The 25,250-nt window shown below is 40.3% G+C and overlaps 1 protein-coding gene across 1 annotated transcript in view; it reads right to left on the bottom strand.

The window, feature by feature from the left end:
* The window catches only part of kcnh5a (potassium voltage-gated channel, subfamily H (eag-related), member 5a), a 124,484-nt gene that overhangs the window by 83,967 nt on the left and 15,267 nt on the right, over positions 1–25,250 (bottom strand). Inside the window, exon 2 of the mRNA XM_071370390.1 lies at positions 1,529–1,652. Within this exon, the coding sequence (XP_071226491.1) occupies positions 1,529–1,652 (124 nt within the window). The remainder of the gene's footprint in view (positions 1–1,528; positions 1,653–25,250) is intronic.

Genomic DNA, 25,250 nt, shown 5'->3' with positions numbered 1-25,250 from the left:
TCAAAGATATCTCATCATTTCCTCTCCAACAGTTTATAATCCATTAAAGTTACTATTTATACAGTATGAATAACGCCTCCCCTCCCACCTCAGCACAAGCAAGCTGATGTTAGACTGTTAAATTGCCAATCCTTGCTTATATACAAGGACAAGCCAGCTGTTTCGGCCATGCAATTGAGCCTTCTTAATCGGAGTGATTCGTTAATATTACATCCTGTATACGGGGCCCCCAGGACTGGAGCAGAGAAACCTTAGATAATACTATACAAATATACTGAACATTCCACCAAGTACAGAAAGACGCAATTACCATTACTGTTTCATGAGTTCTTTGAGAGGGAAACACAAAGTGTTAAAACAGCAGCAGCTTATAACTGCACAATTTGCACACGCATTATCAAGTATTATCCACAGAGGAAGTTGTTCAGCATTGTCAGTAATTTTTTTTGCATACATACACTGAGCATACAAAACATTAGAAACATCTGCTCTTTCCATGACAGACTGACCAGGCGATTTCAGGTGAAAGCTATGGTCCCTTATTGATGTCACTGGTTAAATCCACTTCAATCAGTGTAGCTGAAGGGGAGGAGACAGGTTAAAGGATTTTTAAGCATTGAGACAATTGAGAAATATGTGTGTGCCATTCAGAGGGTGAATGGGCAAGATAAAAAATGTAAGTGTCTTTGAACGGGGTATGGTAGTAGGTGACAGGCGCACTGGTTTGAGTGTGTCAAGAACTGCAAGGCTGCTGGGGTTTTCACGGTCATCAGTTTCCCGTGTGTATCAAGAATGGTCCACCACCCAAAGGACATCCAGCCGACTTGACACAACTGTGGGAAGAATTGGAGTCAACACAGGCCAGCATCCCTGTGGAACGCTTTCGACACCTTGTAGAGTCCATGGCCCCAACAAATTGAGGCTGTTCTGAGGGCAAAATTGGGGAGGGGGGTGAAACTCAATATTAGGAAGGTGTTCCTAATGTTTTGTACACTCAGTGTATTTGTTTACAGATTTGTAAACATAAAAAATGAAATGAAAAGCATGTGTGGAAGGGGTCAGGAATATAAGCACTACATAGATGCTTCACAAATCATCTATAACTGTACATCATGCTGTATAAATATTCATAATGTGACATACATTTATTTGTTTACATTTATTAATCTTTTATAGAGCATGAAATAAGGTTATAGATGATTTGTGATTTATGCAGTGCTTACGAAGCCTATATGAATGCTTTATGAATCCAATCAATCAAAGGATAAAACCTTACAGCAGATGGGTTATAATTAAACCAATTTTTTTATTCAACTGTTTAAAAAAAAATGTGATCACAGAGCAGTTGGATATTCTACATATACCTTGTGTGTGTACTAAAACTGGACTGTGTAATGACCTGCTTTAGTCCTTTTCCCACTGTCAACTCCCATTACATGCATGTGCAAACCGTCATTGGATGTGTTAAGCTTCTGTGAACAGTGGAAATAAATGAATGACAGGACAGGGACAGAGACCCAGTTCTTACCTGCATGTACTGCTCTTTTGCATGACTTCTGCCCTGTGGTACCCCGACAGCTTACAAAACCCGTCATTACTGTATACTACTGGCCATTCCACTATCTGGGCATTCCCCAACAGGAAACTTGTTTCTGAAACACAGCCATGGGAAAAAGCAGAAAATATAAAGAATTATAGAAAGTGAGTTTAGTCCCAAAATGTAAACAATTGTAGATAAATAACAAGTAAACCCACATTGCGGTTTAAGAGGTGATAACTACTTTAAAACTGACATACCTCTCAAAATGCTCCAACTGTGGTCATTGTTATTGGATATTGACATGAAACCACACCTGCCCTTAAAATAAAGTGTAAACATTCCGAGCTGTAGAAAAATCCCATCGTTCCTTCACCACTTGTATCGCTAAATATGGAAATGGTAAATGGGTTGTTTGGGTATTTTGGGGTTGCTTTGAGTAGTTTTGAGTTATTAGTAGGACGCCGTAAATAACCTTGTTTTGTTTACACCCTGAACATTGTCTAATTAATCACAAGGCTAAACATAATTTGTTTTCTATGGTGCAGGAGAAATTTGATAATGCCTGTGCAGATTTGTCTCATATACAGGTTTGATCATTTGATCTCATCTCGTTATCCTGCAAGGCAACTTTTGAAATAGTTAATGTTGATTTAGACTACAGTGAGCAATAGTTTCCCATTATTGGTTCTGGTCCTTTAAATGGTATACAACTGTGTGAGAGATGAGAGGTTCCTTGCCCTAGATTGCAAACTGCCATCTGCCCGAAAAACCATCCTACTTAGATCACAGAAATAATACCAATAGGCCTATTAGTAGTGTCTACAATGCATATAGGGAGATGTAACATACTGTACAGTATTTGCTACATAGGGCATCGTACTATGGTGCCATACTATTCATGTTCTCTGTTTATTCTGACATCCCTTTGCTCTTACAATTAGCTATGAGTTGCTACAAAGAGATGTGTAACTACCTCTGTTGTCTCCCTAATCCACCCAGACTTACTGTCTTATGAACCCTAAAAGCGCCAACATATTTATATATTTGAAAGCTCCAAATTGGTAATGATAGCAGACACTACACTGTCTGTCAAGCAGTAGCACTTTTCATTTTATGAATCTCTTGTAACACAAGCAAATGGTTTAAATTCCCCACCTCCAATGTTTTTTTAATAATAAATATTTATTATAAAATAATCAATAATATATTTTTTCAATGTTCACACATTTGTAGTTAAATTTGATGTTTAAAAATATATGTTTTTAAAAGTTATTTTGATCAATTTCATCCACAGCAACTTGTCATAAACTTTTTTCTGTTATTCATTGAAAGTGTTGTGTTTCTGTGATACTCAGAGGCTGAGAAATTGGCGATTTAGCTAATCTGACCTGAGAGGAAGAGGCAAAGTGAGTGGGTTTACTCCGGCTAAAATCTGTCCATGAAAATAAGCCCACAAAGTGAATCATTTTTGTACGGAAGTCAATGAGAGTGTCAAAATTGGTCAACAAAGAAAATATTTGCTAATTTGCTACATAAGGCTTGATCTAATAGAAGTTTCGGGAATAGTTAGGTTCTTAATAGCCTCGTCGGGAAGCCTGGGTAAGTTCCATGGCAGAACTCAGCTAAAGTGGGGTCGAACCTCGATGTAAATCAGTGACGTCTCACAATACGTCAAAACAAGGAAATGGCTTGCTTGGGCGGATCTCCAAAGGTGCTCACCAGATTAGTGCGTGAGCACAAAAAAAATCAACAAAACAAGCACTGGTGACAAAACCTTTTAGTGTTTGCAGCACGTTGGTTTTCAAAGCATTTCTGTTATTTCGAGATGAGCTAAAGCTGCAGCCAGAAGGGAGAAATGGTCTACAATGCTGGCCATATCAATATTTTATGTTGATATTTCTGAAGTGATATTTGACTGTAAAGGCTAGCATGAAGGACAAAAAGTATCTAGTCACAATGAGGTTTGTGTTTAGAAAAGTCAGCTAACCTTGTACGTTACCTAGGTATAACTAACTAGCTAGCTAATAGCTACAGTAGTTACATTTCTCTCCATTTTTTAAATAAAAACAACATATTATTATTGACCAAAAAGGTTAGCTGTGTTAGCCCAGTCGCTAGTGATGCATAAAGCACCCATGTACTGTCTGTCCATGGGAACAACTGCAAATCATTTTGCAACCAACATTGCTAAAATTAATCAAATACATTTAAATCAACTTCATAAAATGTTAACTGTAACGCTCATCTCCTGCAGGTTAATTGTCACCCTTATTTTCATACTGTACCTAAATAACAAGGGTTGGATTTGCACTAAACAATGTTATATGTCATCACTTAAAAGGGATGTACAAAATCTGTTAGCCTCATATACATTGTCTACTGGTATAATATTTAATTGAGAACATACACAAAATATTAAAAATACTAAGAACACCTGCTCTTTCCATGACATAGATTGACCAGGTGAATCCAAGTGAAAGCTATGATCCCTTATTGATGTCACTTGTTAAATCCACTTCAATCAGTGTAGATGAAGGGGAGGAGACAGCTTAAAGAAGGATTTTTAAGCCTCGAGACAATTGAGACATGGATTATGTATGCATGCCATTCAGAGGGTGAAAAATATTTAAGTGCCTTTGAACGGGGTATGGTAGTGGGTGCCAGGTGCACTGGTTGAGCTGCAATGCTGCTGGGTTTTTCACACTCAACAGTTTCCTTTGTGTATCAAGAAGGGTCCACCACCCAAAGGACATCCAGCCAACTTGACACAACTGTGGGAAGCATTGGAGTCAACATGGGCCCTGTGAAATGCTTTCGGCACCTAGTAGAGTCCATGCCCTGACAAATTGAGTCTGTTCTGTGGGCAAAAATGTGTGGGGGGGTTGTGGGTCAACTCAATATTAGGAAGGTGCTCCTAATGTTTGGTATACTCAGTATATAGCTCAACATGTAAACAATGTGTGAGTTTAGCTATTCTCGGCTTGATGACAGATGCCCACAATGCCAGTAATGCCATAATACTGTAGATCTATGGCTGCATTGGCAATGCATGCCATATGATAAGCTGCAAAATGGATAAGCTGCAAAATGGATTGACATATCTTAATACTGAGAGAGGGTGACAATCGAATAAAACAGATTGGAGATCTTACAACTAGACAAAAATGAAGTGTTTATTTGAGAAACAGACACATTAGAGACAGAACTCCTTCCCCTCTTTATTGCAGGATTGTGATCTGATTAATCAACATTGACACTAGTTCATTTTGAATAATAGTTTAACAATTAAAACAGGTTTAAACACTTGAATCCACATTTTATCACTTCAAAATGTACAAATAAGCTAACTCGTATGTCAGTGGAGGCTGCTGAGGGGAGGACGGCTCATAATAATGGCTGGAATGGAGTCAATGGAATAGTATAATACACATCAAAGACGTGGTTTCCATGTGGTTGATTCCACTCCATTGACTCCATTCCATCCATTATTATGAGCCATCCTCTCCTCAGCAGCCTCCATTGTGGTATGTAAAGATTGGTCTAAACAACAATAGATCATTTAGTACTAGCTTCATGTAGGCTATTATTACTAAAGCATCATTTCAGGTGAACAAATCTTCATACCAGCGGTGACCAACCTTGCTCCACTGATCCCTGATCTACTGTATTCTATTCCTGCCCAGCAATAGCAGACTTGATTATAAACTCATCTGATGTTATACGTTAAATCAGGCGCATTATTGCTGGGCTGAAACAGAACCCTGCACACCCAGCAGACCTCCAGCAGGGTTGGCCTGCTCCAATTGTAATAGATTTGTCCATTGTGTGTGATGTTTAACTGTATTTTTGCATACATAATTTGCTAACATAGGTAGACCTACACATATAACATATAGGATATACCCGTAGTCTCATTTATTGGGACCTTTCTCTTCATCTGCTAACAGGCTTTCACAGCTTTCCATATCTGAGGACAGAAAATATTATAATCAAATTAGACAGCACTGAATATTATGTTGCTATTATCTCTCTGTCCGCAAAGTTTTCCCCTCTAGGGACTGGAACTGGAGAATCTTTTAATGATGTCCTCCCACAAAATGACCTGCCCTATTCAATAGCCTACACTCTCCCTTTACTGCCAGGTGGAGCTACAATTTCACCCTCTTCCATGGCTGTTATCTACAAATGCATTTGGACTGTGTTTTTTATGTACAATGATTACATCAAGATAGCTAGCTCATAGGAAGTTAGCTAGCTGATGACATTTAATTCACTTAGTTAAACAGTGTGTAAAGTTAGCTAGCTAACAGCGATCAGATAAGTTAGCCTTCAAAGTGGCCTACTGTCGCCAGCTAGCTAGCTAATAATACATACTTTAACATTAAAAACATGTATTTACTTACTTGAAGAGGTTATCCCACTGCCTATGTGTTTTTAGTCCTTAGAAAAACTAAATAATGGGCAATCTTCACAATATTTTTGGTGGTAGCAAAGTGCAGATAGCAGCCATGTGGATGAATGGAGACAAGGTAAAACGTTTGTTTGTCACAAGAGCAGTTTAGAACGTATTGTGACATTTGACGTTACCAGAGTAATCCAATCTAAATAAATATAAATCGCAGACTGTCGGCCACATGTGATAATTTGAAAACTAGCACTTGAAACTAGCACAGGCAACAACTACCCCAATGAAAAACAGGGATGCATATAACACACAGGACCCCTTCAACAGGCGTGTGGGGTGAGGGTCCTTGAAATGTAACATCCAATCAAAATCTTGGCGCTTGGGAGCCAGTGGACCACTCAAACCGTTGTTGCAATACAACATTTTCCAGACCTCCAAGGGAGGTGTGACAACAACGTGATCTTGGAGGTATGGCAACGAGAGACTAGGTTGTTACGAATGCACTGATATAAGTGGACGCACATAGCATTTCGGCAACTTTGAATAAAACAACTTTATATCAGAGTTGTGCCTGTTGTCATGAGATAGATAGAGGACTCAACATGAATATAACCCGTTTAAGCATGGGCATTGCCATTGAGGGCTTCCACCATTTTAAATTAGTCAACTGGGTGAGGACTCCTACGAGTTGGGTGCAATCAGCCAATAAAGAAGAAGAAAATGGACTACTATAAAATCTTTGGCTCTGTGGACATCTCATCATTATATCCAGTATCTCTGATCTGACATACCGGTACGACCTAAGATGGCAGCCGATATGGGCAATATGGGCGCTGGTGCCCAATCAGACTTTCAGCTCTAACTTCAGAATGCCATGGGCAATCAATTCAGTTCCAATTGCATCTGAAAGCTGGGATTTCCAACCTGGTATAGAGATGTTGACTGGAGGCCAAATACGTATTTATATTATTGAGTTAATTTGACCCGGAAAGTGCCTGATATGGGGCACAAATTGTGAAAAGTGCCACAGGTAGCCAAAATGACTTCCATCTTGTTCCATGCATGTCAGTCATAGCTAATGAGCGGTCTTTTCAATATTGTAATAAAATATGACTAAAATATGAATTTTAGTGGAATAATCATAAAAATGTCAACTAAATCTATGGTACTATTGTATTTGTATTTGAACATGAACAGAAGATTTAGGACACAAATAACATGAAGATGTGCAGCCTCTATTGAGCTTGAATTGCACCACTCTGATAGAGGTTCAAATTCCCCTCCCCCCACTGTGTGTGTACCACTAAATATTACTCCTACAAGAAAATGCTTCCATCAGTCAACACAACTACTAAAACCAATACGTTCATATTGATGCAAAGAATACAAACAAGGACACGGATGTACAAAAAACAAGTTGTTTGACAAAATCATGAGACATTTGAAGGATCCAACAAAAGTTACAAAAAGTAAGTTGTGTGTGTGTCATTGCATTCAATAACCAACAGTCCTCTGGCACCCCCTAAACAGGTGGTGCCTATGAGGTAGAGGCCCCACTAAACCCCCGGAGGATATGTGATGCACTCTATCATAATCCGTCGGAAATCGCAAAAGCTTAATTTGGATATAAATGGTGTTTTTGTTAACATTTACATTTGTCGCTGTTGGGGGTTTCATCTGGTTTTAACAAAACAATGTCTTTGCTTTCATAATCTGTATGTATTATTGCCAAATTCAGAGTATAAATATAGTTTTTAATCTTATAAATGTAGGATGAGACATAGCAACGAAGCACTTTCACATTGGTCCGCTGGATGCTAGCTTGCAATATATCAGGCTTTCACGGCTGTATCTTAACTGCACTATTACAACCCTCCCCTATTCCGAAATCATGAATGAATTACAAACTAGCTAGCTAGCTATATATTTTGAATCAAGCTACAATAGGCTATTCAATCGGTTCATTTTCCTGTTTGCCCAATCAAAAGCTACTGTAACGTATCAACCATGGAACAACAAAGTGTACCTCAGGTTACACTCTCGCACTTCAAAACCCATCACACATAGTCACACTGTTACTACTGCCACCTTAGCTAGCTAGCTTAGCTTTCTACTGCATCGATGGATTCCGGAGAGAGAGAAATCGGAAATCGACATTTTTATATAATAATGTTGTGCTGGGAACTGGTTCAGACGATCAGTGGCGTCAACTTATTGGCAACTACTTTTTGACACTAAGCCGGAGAGCGTCACCATCAGCGACTCCGCAGACAGCTACTCAAACGAGCTCACCGAAGTCGAGGCCGAGCCCCTTGAGGAGGCAACCGAGGAAGACCCCCGTTAATGGTGGATCCGTCAATTACGGCGCTTCAGTCAGTCAACGGGGAATATATCAGTGATGCTGGGAAAGAAATTGAAAAGGCTCACGAGTTCAGGTGCACTTGCAAGACCAACAAAGAAAGCCCTACTATTTGCTTTTTATCCATGAGGAGATGGTCAAGAAAAGTGACCAGATGAATTAACTCACCAATGGTAAGTGCTTGCCATTCAACTATTAGTCAAGTTTAGTTGGATGTGAGTGAGTAAAGTGTAATGTATGCGTGTTTCTGTGTCTGCCTATCTGTCAGTGTCTGTGTTGGTGTGTGTGTGTGTGATAAGGCACAAGTAAACTGACTAGCTAGCTTGCTATTATATTAAAGCCAAGTGTGTGTGTGTGACTGAGTAAATGTGTGGCATGGGAGCGAGAGAGTTAGAGAGAAGAGGGGGGATGTGTAGCCCATGCAACCTAGCTAGCTATGTAGCTAGTAACTTATGGGACTTGTGTGTTTGTGTGTGTATGTAATTGAGTGGGTGAGGGTGTAATTGAGTGAGTGAGTGTGTGTGTGTGTGGACGCATGAGAGCGAGCAAGAGATGAGGAATGTGTAGCGCATAAAACATTTGCAGTAACTTATGGGACCTGTCTGTCTGTGTTTCTGTGTGTGTATGCATGCGTGCATGATGGGTGCTTATATTTGTCCTATTTGTCCTAAAGACTGGTTACATAAATGCATGAAATGATCATCATCACTGAACAAAAATATAAACGCAACATCTAAAGTGTTGGTCCCATGTTTCATGAGCTGGAATAAAAGATCCCAAGTGTACCATGACCACACAAAGTGTATTTCTCCAAAATGTTGTGCACAGATTTGTTTACATCCCTGTTAGTGAGCATTTCTCCTTTGCCAAGATAATCCTTCCCCTTGACAGGTGTGGCATACCAAGCAGCTGATTAATCAGCTTGACCATTACACAGGTGCACCTTGTGTAATGGCCACTTAAAAATGTGCACATTTGTCACACAACACAATGCCACAGATGTTTTGAGGGAGCGTGCAATTGGCATTCTGACTGCAGGAATGTCCACCATAGCTGTTGCCAGATAATGTAATGTTACTTTCTGTACCATAAACTGCCTCCAATGTTGTTTTAGATAATTTGGCAGTATGTCCAACCGGCCTCACGACCTCAGACATCCCAGGACCTCACGACCTCAGACCAGCCCAGGACCTCCTCATCCGACTTCTTCACCTGCGGGATCGTCTGGGGGGGTGTGGGGGGTGCTGATGAGTATTTCTGTCTGTAATAAAGCCCTTTTGTGGGGAAAAACTCATTCTGATTGGATGGGCCTGGCTCCCAAGTGGGTTGGCCTGGCTGCCAAGTACACCCCTGCCCAGATCAAATCAAATCAAGCTTTATTTATACAGCACATTTCAGACCTGGAATGCAACAAATTGTGCTTCACAGGAAAAAAATGAATAAAAACAATAAAAATAAAAACTTTAATATTTACTTCACAACAAACATAAGAGGGTAAAAAACAATAACAATAAATACTGAATGACTAAAAAGCACCCTAAGGAAAAGCAAAGCTAAAAATGTGTGTTTTAAGATCTCTTAAAAATGTCCACCGTTTCGGCTGGGGGCATATTAACTAAAAGCTGCCTCTTCATGCCTCTTGGTCCTAGGATTTGGGATAGTTAAAAGGCCAGTGCCATAGGACCTGAGGGACATAACTTAAAACCATGTCTGACATATATTGGGGTGCACAACCGTGGATTGATTTAAAAACCAATGAAAGAATCTTACAATGAATTCTAAAACTCACAGGCAGCCAGTGCAGAGACCTTAAAACCGGTGTAATGTGTGCTCTCCGTCTGGTCTTGGTCAGTACCCCTCCTGCAGCATTCTGTATGTTTTGCAGATGACCAACGGCTTTCTTCAGTAGATCAGACAGGAGAGCATTACTGTAGTCAAGCCTGCTTTTAATGAAAGCATGGATGAGTCTCTGTATCAGCTTGAGAGAGAAACAGCCGCACCTTGGCAATGTACCTCTGGTGGTAAAAAGCTATTTTGGTCACATTGCTAATGTGTAATTCGAAATTGAGTTCAGAATCTAAAATAACAATTAGGTTTTTTACCTAGTGTTCTATCTTTATTACCCGTGAATTAAAATGTGCAGCCAGATTCTCTCTCTGTGGTTTGGCTCCAACAATAAGTACCTCGGTCTTGCATTGATTTAGCTGGAGGAAGTTGTGAGCCATCCAAGTATTAAATCACTAATACAGTCTAATAATTTATCTGTGGAGCTGAAATCCTCTGGGTACAAAGAAATATAAAGTTGTGTATCGTCTACGTAGCAGTGAAAATAAATGCTGTGCTTTCTGACAACGCTGCCAAGGGGTAACATACAGTATATAAACCGGACAGTACCGGACCCAAAATCGAACCTTGTGGAACGCCACATGTGATATGTATTTTCTCTGAGTTATGTTCACCAAGGGTGACAAAAAACTCTTTACCGGTTAAATAAGTCCTAAACCAATTTAGAACTGGACCGGAGAGGCCAACCAACCTCTCCAGGTTAATGCAGCACTTAAATCCAAGAGTACAAGGACAGAGAGCTGTTTGGCATCTGTGTTGGTTCTAAGATTATTTACCACTTTAACTAAGGATGTCTCTGTGCTGTAGTGGGCCCAAAAACCAGATTGGAATTTTTCAAAAATACAAAATAATTCAGCCGTTTTAAAACCAATTTCTCCAGAACTTTGCTTAAGGTTGGAGATTGGCCAAAAATATGTAAGAGCTGAAGAATCTAGATTACTTTTCTTCCGAAGGATTTTCACCATAGCAGTTTTTAGTGAAGTGGATTATACTTCTTCAGATATGCAATTAAAAACTATTTTGGTGGGGATAGGATCGAGAAGGCAGGTATCACTTTCCTGAGCATGTCTGTGTCAACCAGGGAACATAAATCAATAGTGCCTTTGTGTGGTAGGCTAGGGCACATATCATCATTCTCATCAGGTCTTACTTGACTGATACCCAGCCTAACATTTGTTATCGTATCTCTGAACTATGCCCAGTCGTGAAATCCATAGATTATGGCCTAATGTATTTATTTCAATTGACTGATTTCCTTATATGAACTGTAATTCAGTAAGATCTTTGAAATTTTTGCATGTTGCATTTATATTCTTGTTCAGTGTATGACATTTTCCCATACCTTTATATCAAACATGACCCATCTACAATACTAGTTAAAAAGTGTGTACTGATTGTGGTGTGTGTGTGTGTTAAATAATTATTTTATAGATGAAAACATCTAGTGCTCATTGGCAAGATCGCAGGTTTGATTAACCTCTGCACGGAAACAGTCGAAAAGGAGAAAACAAAAAGAAACCAAACAACAGAGGACATCATAGTTCCTTGATAGCCAGCAAATCTGCAGAGAAACATTCAAGTTCTTACAAGCGTTAGTTTTCTTGATGTTTCTGTTATTATTGGGGCAGCAACATTATTCAAAAGTTCATGAGGTAGTAGGCTGTATCATGAATAGAAATACAAGAGCTGAGAATACATAGTGCCTTTCAGCACATATTAAAGGCATGTTTTAAATCAGTTCTCTTCTGGTTTCAGAATTTCCACAAAAAGTTGACTGCAGTGATAAAGTTCGACAAGGAACATGGTGTGGCTCCAAGGAAGAAGAGGTATCGGGGTCGTCTCGCCAGCAAACGGGTGCTGTCCTACGAGGACATTCAGCGAATCGTCCACTATGTCAAAACTATGTCCACACGATGTCCATGCGCGAACGCACATGCGCATATGTGTGAAAACAAGTGAATGTAGCCAATACATTTTGTTGCGTGTATGTCTACAATCATATGTGCAAGCGTTTGCACGTATACACATGCACACATATACTGTACATGTGCACGTATACATGTGCACGTGTATGCATATACATGCATGTGGATGCGCAACAACGATGCAGACAGACACTGTCTGTATAGTTAGAGCAAGATGTAATTATATGTAGCCTCTATGTGTGTGTGTGTGTGTGTGTGTGTGTGTGTGTGTGTGTGTGTGTATGTGTGTGTGTGTGTGTGTGTGAGAGAGAGAGAGAATTAGCGTGTAAGTGAGATTGACTGAGTGAGAAAAAGAAGAACATGGGCACTCATGTCAATGGATTTCATGTATTGTGTTTGGTATTAAGTAAATAGTTCTTATTAATTATTTGAATAAATGTCTTAAAAGTAAATGCAAACTTTGACTGTGTTTTTCTCTAAAACATTTGGTGCCAAATCAGCAGGTAATGGCACGTAACTCACTTGATATTTGGAGTAGAGAGATTATATTGGTCTCATTAGAGAGCTAGCATTCTCCTCTTTCCAGCACAGTATAAAACTGTGTTTCGGGGACAAAGTGAATGATTATGATAGAGCAAGTCACATATACAGTGCATTTGGAAAGTATTCAGACCCCTTAACTTTTTCCACATTTTGATGCGTTACAGCCTTATTCTAAAATGTATTAAATTGTTTTTTCCCTCATCAATCTACACACAATACTCCATAATGACAAGGCAAAAACATTTTTTTTTGAAATGTTAGCAAATATTTTAAAAATAAATATATATTTACATAAGTATTCAGATCCTTTACTCAGTACTTAGTTGAAGCATATTTGGCAGCGATTACAGCCTCAAGTCTTCTTGGGTATTTTTTTATTTTTATTTCACCTTTATTTAACCAGGTAGGATAGTTGAGAACAAGTTCTCATTTGCAACTGCGACCTGGCCAAGATAAAGCATAGCAATTCGACACATACAACACAGAGTTACACATGGAATAAACAAAACATACAGTCAATAATACAGTAGAAAAATAAGTCTATATACAATGTGAGCAAATGAGGTGAGATAAGGGAGGTAAAGGCAAAAAAAAGGCCATGGTGGCGAGGTAAATACAATATAGCAAGTAAACACTGGAATGGTAGATTTGCAGTGGAAGAATGTGCAAAGTAGAAATAGAAATAATGGGGTGCAAAGGAGCTAAATAAATACAGTAGGGGAAGAGGTAGTTGTTTGGGCTAAATTATAGATGGGCTATGTACAGGTGCAGTAATCTGTGAGCTGCTCTGACAGCTGGTGCTTAAAGCTAGTGAGGGAGATAAGTGTTTCCAGCTTCAGAGATTTTTGCAGTTTGTTCCAGTCATTGGCAGCAGAGAACTGGAAGGAAAGACGACCAAAGAAGGAATTGGCTTTGGGGGTGACCGACCAGTGAGATATACCTGCTGGAGTGCGTGCTACAAGTGGGTGCTGCTATGGTGACCAGTGAGCTGAGATAAGGCGGGGCTTTACCTAGCAGAGACTTGTAGATAACCTGTAGCCAGTGGGTTTGGTGATGAGTTTGAAGTGAGGGCCAACCAACGAGAGCGTATAGGTCGCAATGGTGGGTAGTGTATGGGGCTTTGGTGACATAACGCATGGCACTGTGATATACTGCATCCAGTTTGTTGAGTAGAGTGTTGGAGGCTATTTTATAGATGACATCACCGAAGTCAAGGATCGGTAGGATGGTCAGTTTTACGAGGGTATGTTTGGCAGCATGAGTGAAGGATGCTTTGTTGCGAAATAGGAAGCCGATTCTAGATTTAATTTTGGATTGGAGATGCTTAATGTGAGTCTGGAAGGAGAGTTTACAGTCTAACCAGACACCTAGGTATTTGTAGTTGTCCACATATTCTAAGTCAGAGCCGTCCAGAGTAGTGATGCTGGACGGGCGAGCAGTGCGGGCAGTGATCGGTTGAATAGCATGCATTTAGTTTTACTTGCGTTTAAGAGCAGTTGGAGGCCACGGAAGGAGAGTTGTATGGCATTGAAGCTCGTCTGGAGGTTAGTTAACACAGTGTCCAAAGAGGGGCCAGAAGTATACAGAATGGTGTCGTCTGCGTAGAGGTGTATCAGAGAATCACCAGCAGCAAGAGCAACATCATTGATGTATACAGAGAAGAGAGTCGGCCCGATGATTGAACCCTGTGGCACCCCCATAGAGACTGCCAGAGGTCCGGACAACAGGCCCTCCGATTTGACACACTGAACTCTATCAGAGAAGTAGTTGGTAAACCAGGCGAGGCAATCATTTGAGAAACCAAGGCTGTCGAGTCTGCCAAAAAGAATGTGGTGATTGACAGAGTCGAAAGCCTTGGCCAGGTCGATGAATACGGTTGCGCAGTAATGTCTCTTATCGATGGCGGTTATGATGTCGTTTAGGACCTTGAGCGTGGCTGAGGTGCACCCATGACCAGCTCTGAAACCAGATTGCATAGCGGAGAAGGTACGGTGGGATTCGAAATGGTCGGTAATCTGTTTGTTAACTTGTCTTTCGAAGACCTTAGAAAGACAGGGTAGGATAGATATAGGTCTGTAGCAGTTTGGGTCTAGAGTGTCACCCCCTTTGAAGATGGGGATGACCGCGTCAGCTTTCCAATCTTTGGGAATCTCAGACGATACGAAAGAGAGGTTGAACAGGCTAGTAATAGGGGTTGCAACAATTTCGGCAGATAATTTTAGAAAGAGAGGGTCCAGATTGTCTTGCCCGGCTTATTTGTAGGGGTCCAGATTTTGCAGCTCTTTCAGAACTTCAGCTATCTGGATTTGGGAGAAGGAGAAATGGTGGGGGCTTTGGCGGGTTGCTTTGGAGGGTGCCGGGCAGTTGACCGGGGTAGGGGTAGCCAGGTGGAAAGCATGGCCAGCCGTTGTGAAATGCTTATTGAAATTCTCAATTATAGTGGATTTATCGGTGGTGACAGTGTTTCCTAGCCACAGAGCAGTGGGCAGCTGGGAGGAGGTGCTCTTATTCTCCATGGACTTTACAGTGTCCCAGAACTTTTTTGAGTTAGTACTACAGGATGGAAATGTCTGGTTGAAATGAGCTAGCCTTAGCTTTTCTAACTGCCTGTCTATATTTGTTTCTAACTTCCCTGAAAAGTTGCATATCACGGGGGCTATTCGATGCTAATGCAGAACGCCACTGGATGTTTTTGTGCTGGTCAAGGGCAGACAGGTCTGGAGTGAACCAAGGACTATATATGTTCCTAGTTCTACATTTTTTAAATGGGGCATGCTTATTTAAGATGGTGAGGAAGGCACTTTTAAAGAATAGCCAGGCATCATCTACCGACAGGATGAGGTCAATGTCATTCCAGGAGACCCCGGCCAGGTTGATTAGAAAGGCCTGCTCGCAGAAGTGTTTTAGGGAGCGTTTGACAGTGATGAGGGGTGGTCGTTTGGTCGCAGACACATTACGTATGCAGGCAATGAGGCAGTGATCGCTGAGATCTTGATTGAAAACAGCAGAGGTGTATTTGGAGGGCGAGTTAGTTAGGATGACATCTATGACGGTGCCCGTGTTTCCGGATTTGGAGTTGTACCTGGTAGGTTCATTGATAAGTTGTGTGAGATTGAGGGCATCAAGCTTAGATTGTAGGATGGCCAGGGTGTTAAAGCATGTCCCAGTTTAGGTCACTTATTAGCACGAGCTCAGAAGATAGATGGGGGGCAATCAATTCACATATGGTATCGAGGGCACAGCTGGGGGCAGAGGGAGGTCTATAGCAAGCGGCAACAGTGAGAGACTTGTTTCTGGAAAGGTGAATTTTTAGAAGTAGAAGCTTGAATTGTTTGGATACAGACTTGTATAGTAATACAGAACTCTGCAGGCTATCTTTGCAGTAGATTGCAACACCGCCCCCTTTGGCAGTTCTATCTTGGCGGAAAATGTTACAGTTAGCGATGGAGATTTCAGGGTTTTTGGTTGTTTTCCTAAGCCAGGATTCAGACACGGCTAAGACAACCGGGTTGGCAGAGTGTGCTAAAGCAGTGAGTAAAACAAACTTAGGGAGTAGGCTTCTAATGTTAACATGCATGAAACCAAGGCTTTTACGGTTACAGAAGTCAACAAATGAGAGCACCTGGGAGTGGGAGTGGGGCTAGGCACTGCAGGACCTGGATTAACCTCAACATCACCAGAGGAACAGAGGAGAAGTAGGATAAGGGTACGGCTAAATGCTATACGAACTGGCCGTCTAGCACGTTCAGAACAGAGAGTAAAAGGAGCAGGTTTCTGCGCTCGATAGCATAGATTCAAGGCATAGTGTACAGACAAAGCTATGGTAGGATGTGAGTACATTGGAGGTAAACCTAGGCATTGAGTAATGATGAGAGAGATATAGTCTCTAGAGACGTTTAAACCAGGTGATGTCATCGCATATGTAGGAGGTGGAACAATATATGTATGACGGTATGACGCTACAAGCTTGGCAAACCTGTATTTGGAGAGTTTCTCCCCTTCTTTTCAGCAGATCCTCTCAAGCTCTGTCAGATTGGATGGGGAGCATTGCTGCACAGCTATTTTCAAGTCTCTCCAGAGATGTTCAATCGGGTTTAAGTCCGGGCTCTGGCTGGCTCACTCAAGGACATTCAGAGACTTGTCCCAAAGCCACTCCAGCATTGTCTTGGCTGTGGTCTTAGGGTCATTGTCCTGTTGGAAGATGAACCTTCACGTCAGTCTGAGGTCCAGAGCGCTCTGGAGCAGGTTTTCATCAAGGATCTCTCTGTACTTTGCTCCGTTCATCTTTTCCTCAATCCTGACTAGTATCCCAGTCCCTGCCGCTGAAAAACATCCCCACAGCATGATGCTGCCACCACCATGCTTCACCGTAGGAATGGTGCCAGGTTTCCTCCAGACGCTTGGTATTCAGGACAACAAGTTCAATCTTGGTTTCATCTGACCAGAGAATCTTGCTTCTCATGGTCTGAGAGTCTTTGTTGCCTTTTGGAAAACTCCAAGCCGGCTGTCATGTGCCTTTTACTAAAGAGTGGCTTCCGTCTGGCCACTTTACCATAAAGGCCTGATTGGTGGAGTGCTGCAGAGATGGTTGTCCTTCTGGAAAGTTCACACATCACCACAGAGGAACTCTGGAGCTCTGTCAGAGTGACCATCGGAATCTTGGTCACCTCCCTAAGCAAGGCCCTTCTCCCCCGATTGCTCAGTTTGGCCAGGCGACCAGCTCTAGGAAGAGTCTTGGTGGTTCCAAACTTCTTCCATTTAAGAATTCTGGAGGCCACTGTGTTCTTGGGGATCTTCAATGCTGCAAAAATGTTTTGGTCCCCTTCCCCAGATCTGTGCCTTGACACAATCATGTCTCAGAGCTCTACAGACAATTCCTTCGACCTCATGGCTTGGTTTTTGCTCTGACATGCACTATCAACTGTGTGACCTTAAATAGACAGGTGTGTGCCTTTCCAAATCATGTCCAATCAATTGAATTTACCACAGGTAGACTCCAATCAAGTTGTCAAAACATCAAGGATGATCAATGGAAACAGGATGCACCTGTGCTCAATTTCGTGTCTCATAGCAAAGGGTCTGAATACTTATGTAAATATGGTATTTCTAAAAACCTATTTTCGCTTGGTCATTATGGGGTATTGTGTGTAAATTGATGAGAAAAAATATATACATTTAATCATTTTTAGAATAAAGCTGTAACATAACAAAATGTAGTAAAAGTCAAGGGTTCTGAATATTTTCAGAACTGAAGTCTATGCCTAGTAGGTGGTCACTTTCTGGGTCAATTTGCAGTTGTACAGTTGCACCCATATTTTTGCCCATGTAACTCAAAAATATAAATACATATTAGCCTCCAGTCAATGCCTCTATACCAGGGGTACATTCATCTCCTTTAGCCTGCAACTCTTTCCCGGGTCCATGGTGTACAAGAGATGTATTTTCTGTCAATATACCTGGTAAAATAATGGTTAATAAACAACTCTAAGGGGGCCCCATAAAATAATGTTTTTCTTTTCCTGAATTCTCTTTTCTCAGTTTTATTTTTCCTGGTTTGGGAATATTACATTTTTTTACTCTCAATTTTACAATTATTCATAGAGAAACAACTAAAATAGATGTTCTGAATCCATGTCAATTCTTAAATCACATCAGAAGACATGATCATAGTAATAAAAAATACATGTAATTCCCCCTTAATTGCGAATCTAGCAAGAGAGGGATGTGTCAGTCTAGTGTTTTTGCTGTTACACCTACTACACTCAAAACAATCACCACCCAATTGATACAAATAATAATGATATAGTTCTGCCAGGTAAACCTACTTTGCAGTTAACATTTAATTGAGAAGGTTTTGGGGAAAATCTTTCTGTCTACCCACACGATGGTTATCATTAACTGGCTACATATAGCGTGATAGATAAACACGTGCACCAAACAGACAGAGAGGAGCAATCTGGCTGGAAATTAATTGGCCGATATTGTGTTATGTTTGGCTTTTTAGGGGTAAGATAATGTCAATGTTGCTTTGATTGGCTAGTAGTTGGAATATAAAAAAATGCTTGTACTTTCAGAACTGATTGGCAAGTTACTCATAGGTTGACTGTGAGCTAATGGTAGCTTGAGATCTACCTGTTGGAGACCCCTGCTCTCTACCAAGTTGAGAATCTCATCTTTCAGATGGAATTGGGACTGAGTTGGGTTCTACTTTTTGGTAAAAATATCTACAAATGAGGGGGTAACTAGTTGCTTGACAAAGTCCTACAATTTTAGGATAAAAAAATGTTTAGAAATTACAACGTTTTTTGACACCGGTTGGCGCTTCTAGGTTTATTAAAGTTTTAGGACACTTACTTTTTTCTACACAACTTAGCAACTTTTTAGTAACTCTTGTGTCTCTCCCCAGTTGAGAACTGATTCAGCAAAAAAACTGTTTCTTCAGGAAAGACCAAAAATAGACAGCTAAACAGGACACAATGGCATAGCACTCTGATGGATTCAGGGCATTTATTCCAAACATTACATACCTATGATGACACAATTCCCCTTTTTTGTGTATTGAGAAAGAGAGAGAGAGAGAGTGAAGAAACAAGTAAGTGAGAGAGTAACAAAGACAGAATGAGAGAGGAGGTGGGATGGAGAGAGGAGTACTTGACACAGCTACTAAATGGGGCAGCAGCATCCATCTCCAGCTGAATAAACCTCATTCTCCCACTCTCTCTTGTCTCCTTGCCTTGCTCCCACTCTGTACATCTGTAAGAGTCCAGGGCTCATTATAGAAGCTGATCGACTGTGGCTAAAGCTTTAGTGGCCTCAGGGGTCAAGGGTCAGAGGAATGGACGGGCCCCAAGGGCTGAGGTGACCCAGATCTTGGCCCGAGATCGGAGCCTTCAGATGTAGCTAATTATGTGCCCACTGTCACTGGTGATAAACTCCCCTCCTCTCACAAAAGAAGAGCAACATCACTGATACAGCCAGAGAAGTAACTTAGACTCCACTACAGCCAGGCTAATCGCTGTCATAGTTTGGCAGTTTAGCATTGCACTCTGATGTTGTTCCATAATGTGTACAGTAGGGTAGCTTGTGTGTTATAGTTAACATGTCAGTATTCAAATCTCAAGTTCTCATACAAAAGTCAGAGGAATTCAATCATTGTACATTACGCATCAAAGAGCACAAAGGCGAAGACTTCAGCGTCAGCATCTACTGCAGTTGACATTTAAACAAATAAGGACCCGTGTGACTTTGCATCAAAACCCAATAAAAATACCTGTGTTATGTCAATCTTGAAATGTACAGTGCCTTCAGAAAGTATTCATATCCCTTGACTTGTTGTGTTACAGCCTGATATCAAAATGGATTAAAAGTATATATATATATATCACCCACCTACACACAATACCCAATAATGACAAAGTGAAAACATGTTTAAGAAATGTAAGCAAATTTATTGAAAATTAAATATAGAAATATCTCATTTGGCAGCGATTACAGCTGTGAGTCTTTCTGGGAAAGTCTAAGAGCTTTGCACTCCTGGATTGTACAATATTTGCCCATTATTCTTTTCATAATTCTTCAAGCTCTGTCAAGTTGGTTTTTGATCATTGCTAAGCAACCATTTTCAGGTCTTACCATAGAATTTCAAGCAGATTTAAGTCAAAACTATCTTGGCCAAGCCGAAACATTCACTGCCTTCTTGTTAAGCAACTCCAGTGTAGATTTGGCCTTGTGTTTTTGATTATTGTCCTGCTGAGAGGTGAATTCATCTCCCAGTGTCTGGTGGAAAGCAGAAGGAACCAGATTTTCCTCTAGGAATGTTGCTATATCGACGGTGTGATGACCTCATGCGTTTTGGAGATCATTACAGCCTAATTTAAGTTAAGATGAGTAACTTTAATACGTGAAGCAGATTACACATGTTCTTCACTATTTACAAAACGTAGCAACGTTTAAGACATGTGGCTAGTTCCATTCCGTATATTTTTTATTCTGAAAAACTCCCCAGTTCTAAACGATTACAAGCATACCCATAACATGATACAGCCACCACTATGCCTGAAAATATGGAGAGTGGTACTCAGTAATGTGTTGAATTAGATTTGCCCCAAACCTAAGGTGCTAAAAAATGCATATTGACGTCACATGCCAGGCTTAACCACGGCAATGTTTTCAGGGTCCTTCTGTCGTTATTATGTGACAAAGACACTCCTTCAGCATATATGTGGGCTTATGATATGATGGTGGTGCTGGCGACAGCTTATCATGAGGGTGATGAATAGGAGGCATATTGCTTTGGATGAAAGATGTAGCACCGTGTTTTCCCGGTGCGTGTGGGAGGCAGGGCTGCAGCTGCTGGGCTGTTATCCAGTTCTCAGAATAAGGGCCCTATTTAATCTGAACTGTTAACTGGGTTGATGGGATAAGTTAAAGATACAATTCATTCAACACCAAGATGTTTTTTTAATTAACATTCTGTTTTGTGTTTGTCTCATACTGTCAACACTGTTTTGTTGAATACACTTATCTAAACATGTATTTTTGCAGTGCAAGAGACATTTGGCTTTTACCTTAGCGAGAATGTTGAATACCTAACTAGTGAGAAAGCTTCTGCTTTTGACCTGTACAGTATATCACCATTGATATCGCAAACTGTACCACCGCAACCTATTTAGAAAGGTGGTTTGTTTAGAAAAAAAGATAAGGTTACACTTTACAATAAGGGTTCTATAATCATAATGAGTTAATGGTGTTTGAATAAATTCATGGGATACATTTAGCTATTAATACATTTTAAAAAGATAATTGTTCATATTTGTCAAGGGTCTAAATGAGCAGTCATCCAAAAGTGTTAATATGCAATGGGAACAATATCAGTGCCAGAAATACACAACGCATCATATTGTTTTGCAAGAATGTGTTTATTTATTAATTCCAGGAATCATTCCAAGAAAACTACTCCAACTTTTGAAATTAGTTTTGAAGCAAATCATTCACTTTGAAGGCAGCGCAGTTTATTGGGAGGGATATCGCCACAATAGAAGTTGGATTGTCAAGGTAGGTAGTTATTACATTAGCTTTGCCGATTCATTTAAACTAATATACGTTTATGTTAGTCAAATACGCTAACATACCTGATAACTACACTGTAAAGAAAATCTGGTTGTTTTTACAGTATTATACAATAAAACTAATAGTAAAGTACCATATCCACTATTTACAGTAAAATGCCATATATGGCAATGCACTCTGGGTGATTGTAGGGGTAAATGGTAAATTATAGCGTAAATGCCAAAGAAACTTTAACAGTACATTACTGTCACAGCACAGCATTATGGAATTGTCAACTGGAAACCTTCTGAAGTTGCCAGTTGATTTACAAAAATGTATTATAACGAATATTACACGGTAATGGAAAACTGTGATTTCTACAATGCATTGGTACATTTATCAACAGTAAAGTACTGTGGAACATATTGCAGCATACTGTCAATTATGGTGCATTGTGGAAAAATATGGGAGGGGAAAGAATTGCTGTATTTTGAATGGTGTACAGTATTTTTGGAGTGCCAAAAAACGTTTGACCACTAGTGGGTGCATGGTATTGTTGTTTCTGGCTCATTATCATATTTTGAGGTGTGCCTTGTAAGAGGCTACATTTGTTGCACCCGTTAGTGAGAGTGCTGTGCCAATTTAACTGATGTGGTGGTGGTAGTAATAGTTTCCCAACAATTGAATGTATTTCGGGGACAGATTGGAGTGGCAGCAAGTCTCAAATGATTGCGTAACTAGTCACTACCACAGGCCTAAACTACGACTCGATGCTAGATGTACTCAGGCTTTTCTAAAATTAGCAAGCAGTTAGCTTCACATTCCAGCTCAGGCTTCATGCATGTTACGAAGGTAGATATTGATCGTGCACCCACCGCTTCTCAAGCCTGCTTTATTACTATTAAAATATAGGTTGTGATATTTTCATTAACTTACCCAGTAGGCTAGTGCAATTTTGGTTTCATGTATTGTTATGAAAATAACAACTTGCTATTTAGAGCATTTCCCCCAAATACACATCCTGTTTTTGGCTTCAAAGACAATAAGAATTGTAAGTTATAATTAATGTGCATTGTAAATTCTAAATTCCCAATCTGGCCCTCAACCATCACGGTCACCTAATAATCCCCAGTTTACAATTGGCTCATTCATCCCCCTCCTCTCCCCTGTAACTATTCCCCAGGTCGTTGCTGCAAATGAGAACGTGTTCTCAGTCAACTTACCTGGTAAAATAACGGTAAAATAAAAAAAATAAAAAAAATTGTCATGCAGTGGCATAATGATAGGCCTAATTGAGATAATGCAAATCATTAATGATTACTTAGTACAAAATAAAGAAAAACCCTTGAATGAGTAGGTGTGTCCAAACGTTTGATTGGTACTGTATGTGCCAGTACGCTTCCAGGGCACATTTTAATTACCTAATGTGGCTATGTAGTGGGTATACACTAGAAATATCTGAGCTGATTTACTGATACATATTCAAAGGCAACTGTAATATTCATGAGGCAGGAAGCAAAGTGCCACCACGGCAGACAGTTTGGTTGTCGTGCCAGCAAAGAGTCAGCTCTTTGTGAAACAAAACAACCTTAAAATGAAGAGACATCCTCCCAGAACATAAACAATTTAGTACCTGATTTACCTTTTTTGTCTTCTACCACACTGTCTTCTGTATCTCTATTCTATCTCCAATGTTTTTTTTGATCTGTCTAATAAATACCTATATCTCCCAGTTTCCTCAGTACCATCTTCCATTTTCCTGATTCCTCCTATTCCTCTCTGTCTTTCCCTCATATGTCATTTTTCCACCTTTCTTCTAGTCTATCTCTGTCTCTTTTTTTTGTCCGATTGAATTCACTGATTTAGGGCTCTATTCAATCCGTATCGCAGAAGTTCAGTGCTAAAGCACAATATTCCCGTGTTGGCGGAAACTGCGTTCACGGTAAACGCTGCATATGTTGGCTCAAACAGAAATTACCTTCAGATTTCTATCACGCAATTTGTTACGCTTCAGCGACACAGATTGAATAGAGCCTTTAGCCCTCGCCCCCTATTTTTCAGCACACCCCTTCTATTTATTGTAATGCACCAGTCCATGCTGCATGCTGAGTATGGCTCCTAGCTATAGCGAGTAGTCTTATGTAAGCCCTGTGAAAAAGGAGATGCTCTCTTCTGGATGGGGAGAGATGGCCAGTTGTGCAAAACAAGAGGCCTACACTGGACCCCACAAGGGACACTTACACTAGATACAAAACCCCATCAGTCAATGCCCCCAGGTCTAAGGGGTTGGGATTTGAGGGGGGTGAACAGCATTTATTCAGCACTGAAGTTATTTAATATATGCAATGAAAAAGAGAACTGTTGCTGCCCCTCTATTATATATATATTTTTTACCCCCTTAAGAGATTTAGTCTCATCTGAGAAAAATGGCTTACACCTGTAGTGGAGGTGCATGGCTGAATTATATTTGCGTGATGAGTGCCCTAAAGTGAAACATGAAATTACAGGCTTTAGATCACTATGCAATATACCGTCAATATACAGTTGCGAGGACAACCTGGATGGTTGGTTGCACAGAATTAGGAGAGGATTCAATCTGATTTTAAGTTGTAGAGCGCTGTCGATGAAAGCGAAATGTAATAAGCTGTTATAGCACATGTATATGCATGCTACAACAGCATGGTTATAACCCATCCTACAAAACTAGGTTAGGATAAACAACATTCAAATGTGAAGATGGCGCTGAAGTGGATAGCTGCCATTTTACGGACTCCTGACCAATTCTGTTATTTTATGTTATTTTTTACACTGATCTTAACTTTTTATTTACATAATATTTCCGCCGTCATTTCCGATGACCAAAAACCGTTTCTGGACATCAGAATAGCGATCACTAACCTCAATTTGGATGAAGATTTCTACTTCAACAAGTCGGCAGCTGTGGATGTACTCCTCATTGCGGACCAGGCCCTAATCCCCGTGCCTCGAAACTGGAATAGATTGCGCAAGAGAGGCAAACGAGCGGGTCCATTGTCTAGACTACATCATCGAGAAAATAAACCGCCTCTACCCTCTGTTCTTTTGGCGAACGTACAATCACTAGAAAACAAACTGGACAAGCTCCGTTCGAGACTATCCTATCAATGGGAACTGAATAACTGCAATATCCTATGTTTCTTGAAGTCGTGGCTGAAGAAGGACTTGCCTAATATACACTACCGGTCAAAGGTTTTAGAACACCTACTCATTAAAGGGTTTTTCTTTAATTTTACTATTTTCTACATTGTAGAATATAGTGAAGATATCAAAACGATGAAATAACACATATGGAATCATGTAGTAACCAAAAAAGTGTTAAACAAATCAAATATACTTTACATTTGAGATTCTTCAAATAGCCACCCTTTGTGTTGATGACAGCTTTGCACACTCTTGGCATTTTCTCAACCAGCTTCATGAGGTAGTCACCTGGAAGGCATTTTGATTAACAGGTGTGCCTTCTTAAAAGTTCATTTGTGGAATTTCTTTCCTTATTAATGCATTTGAGCCAATCAGTTGTGTTGTGACAAGGTGGGGTATACAGAA

This window comes from Salvelinus alpinus, chromosome 27 (assembly GCF_045679555.1).
Source record: "Salvelinus alpinus chromosome 27, SLU_Salpinus.1, whole genome shotgun sequence".
Classification (NCBI taxonomy): domain Eukaryota; kingdom Metazoa; phylum Chordata; class Actinopteri; order Salmoniformes; family Salmonidae; genus Salvelinus; species Salvelinus alpinus.
Note: the sequence above shows the minus strand (reverse complement) of the source record. Positions and strands in the feature narration are given on the sequence as shown.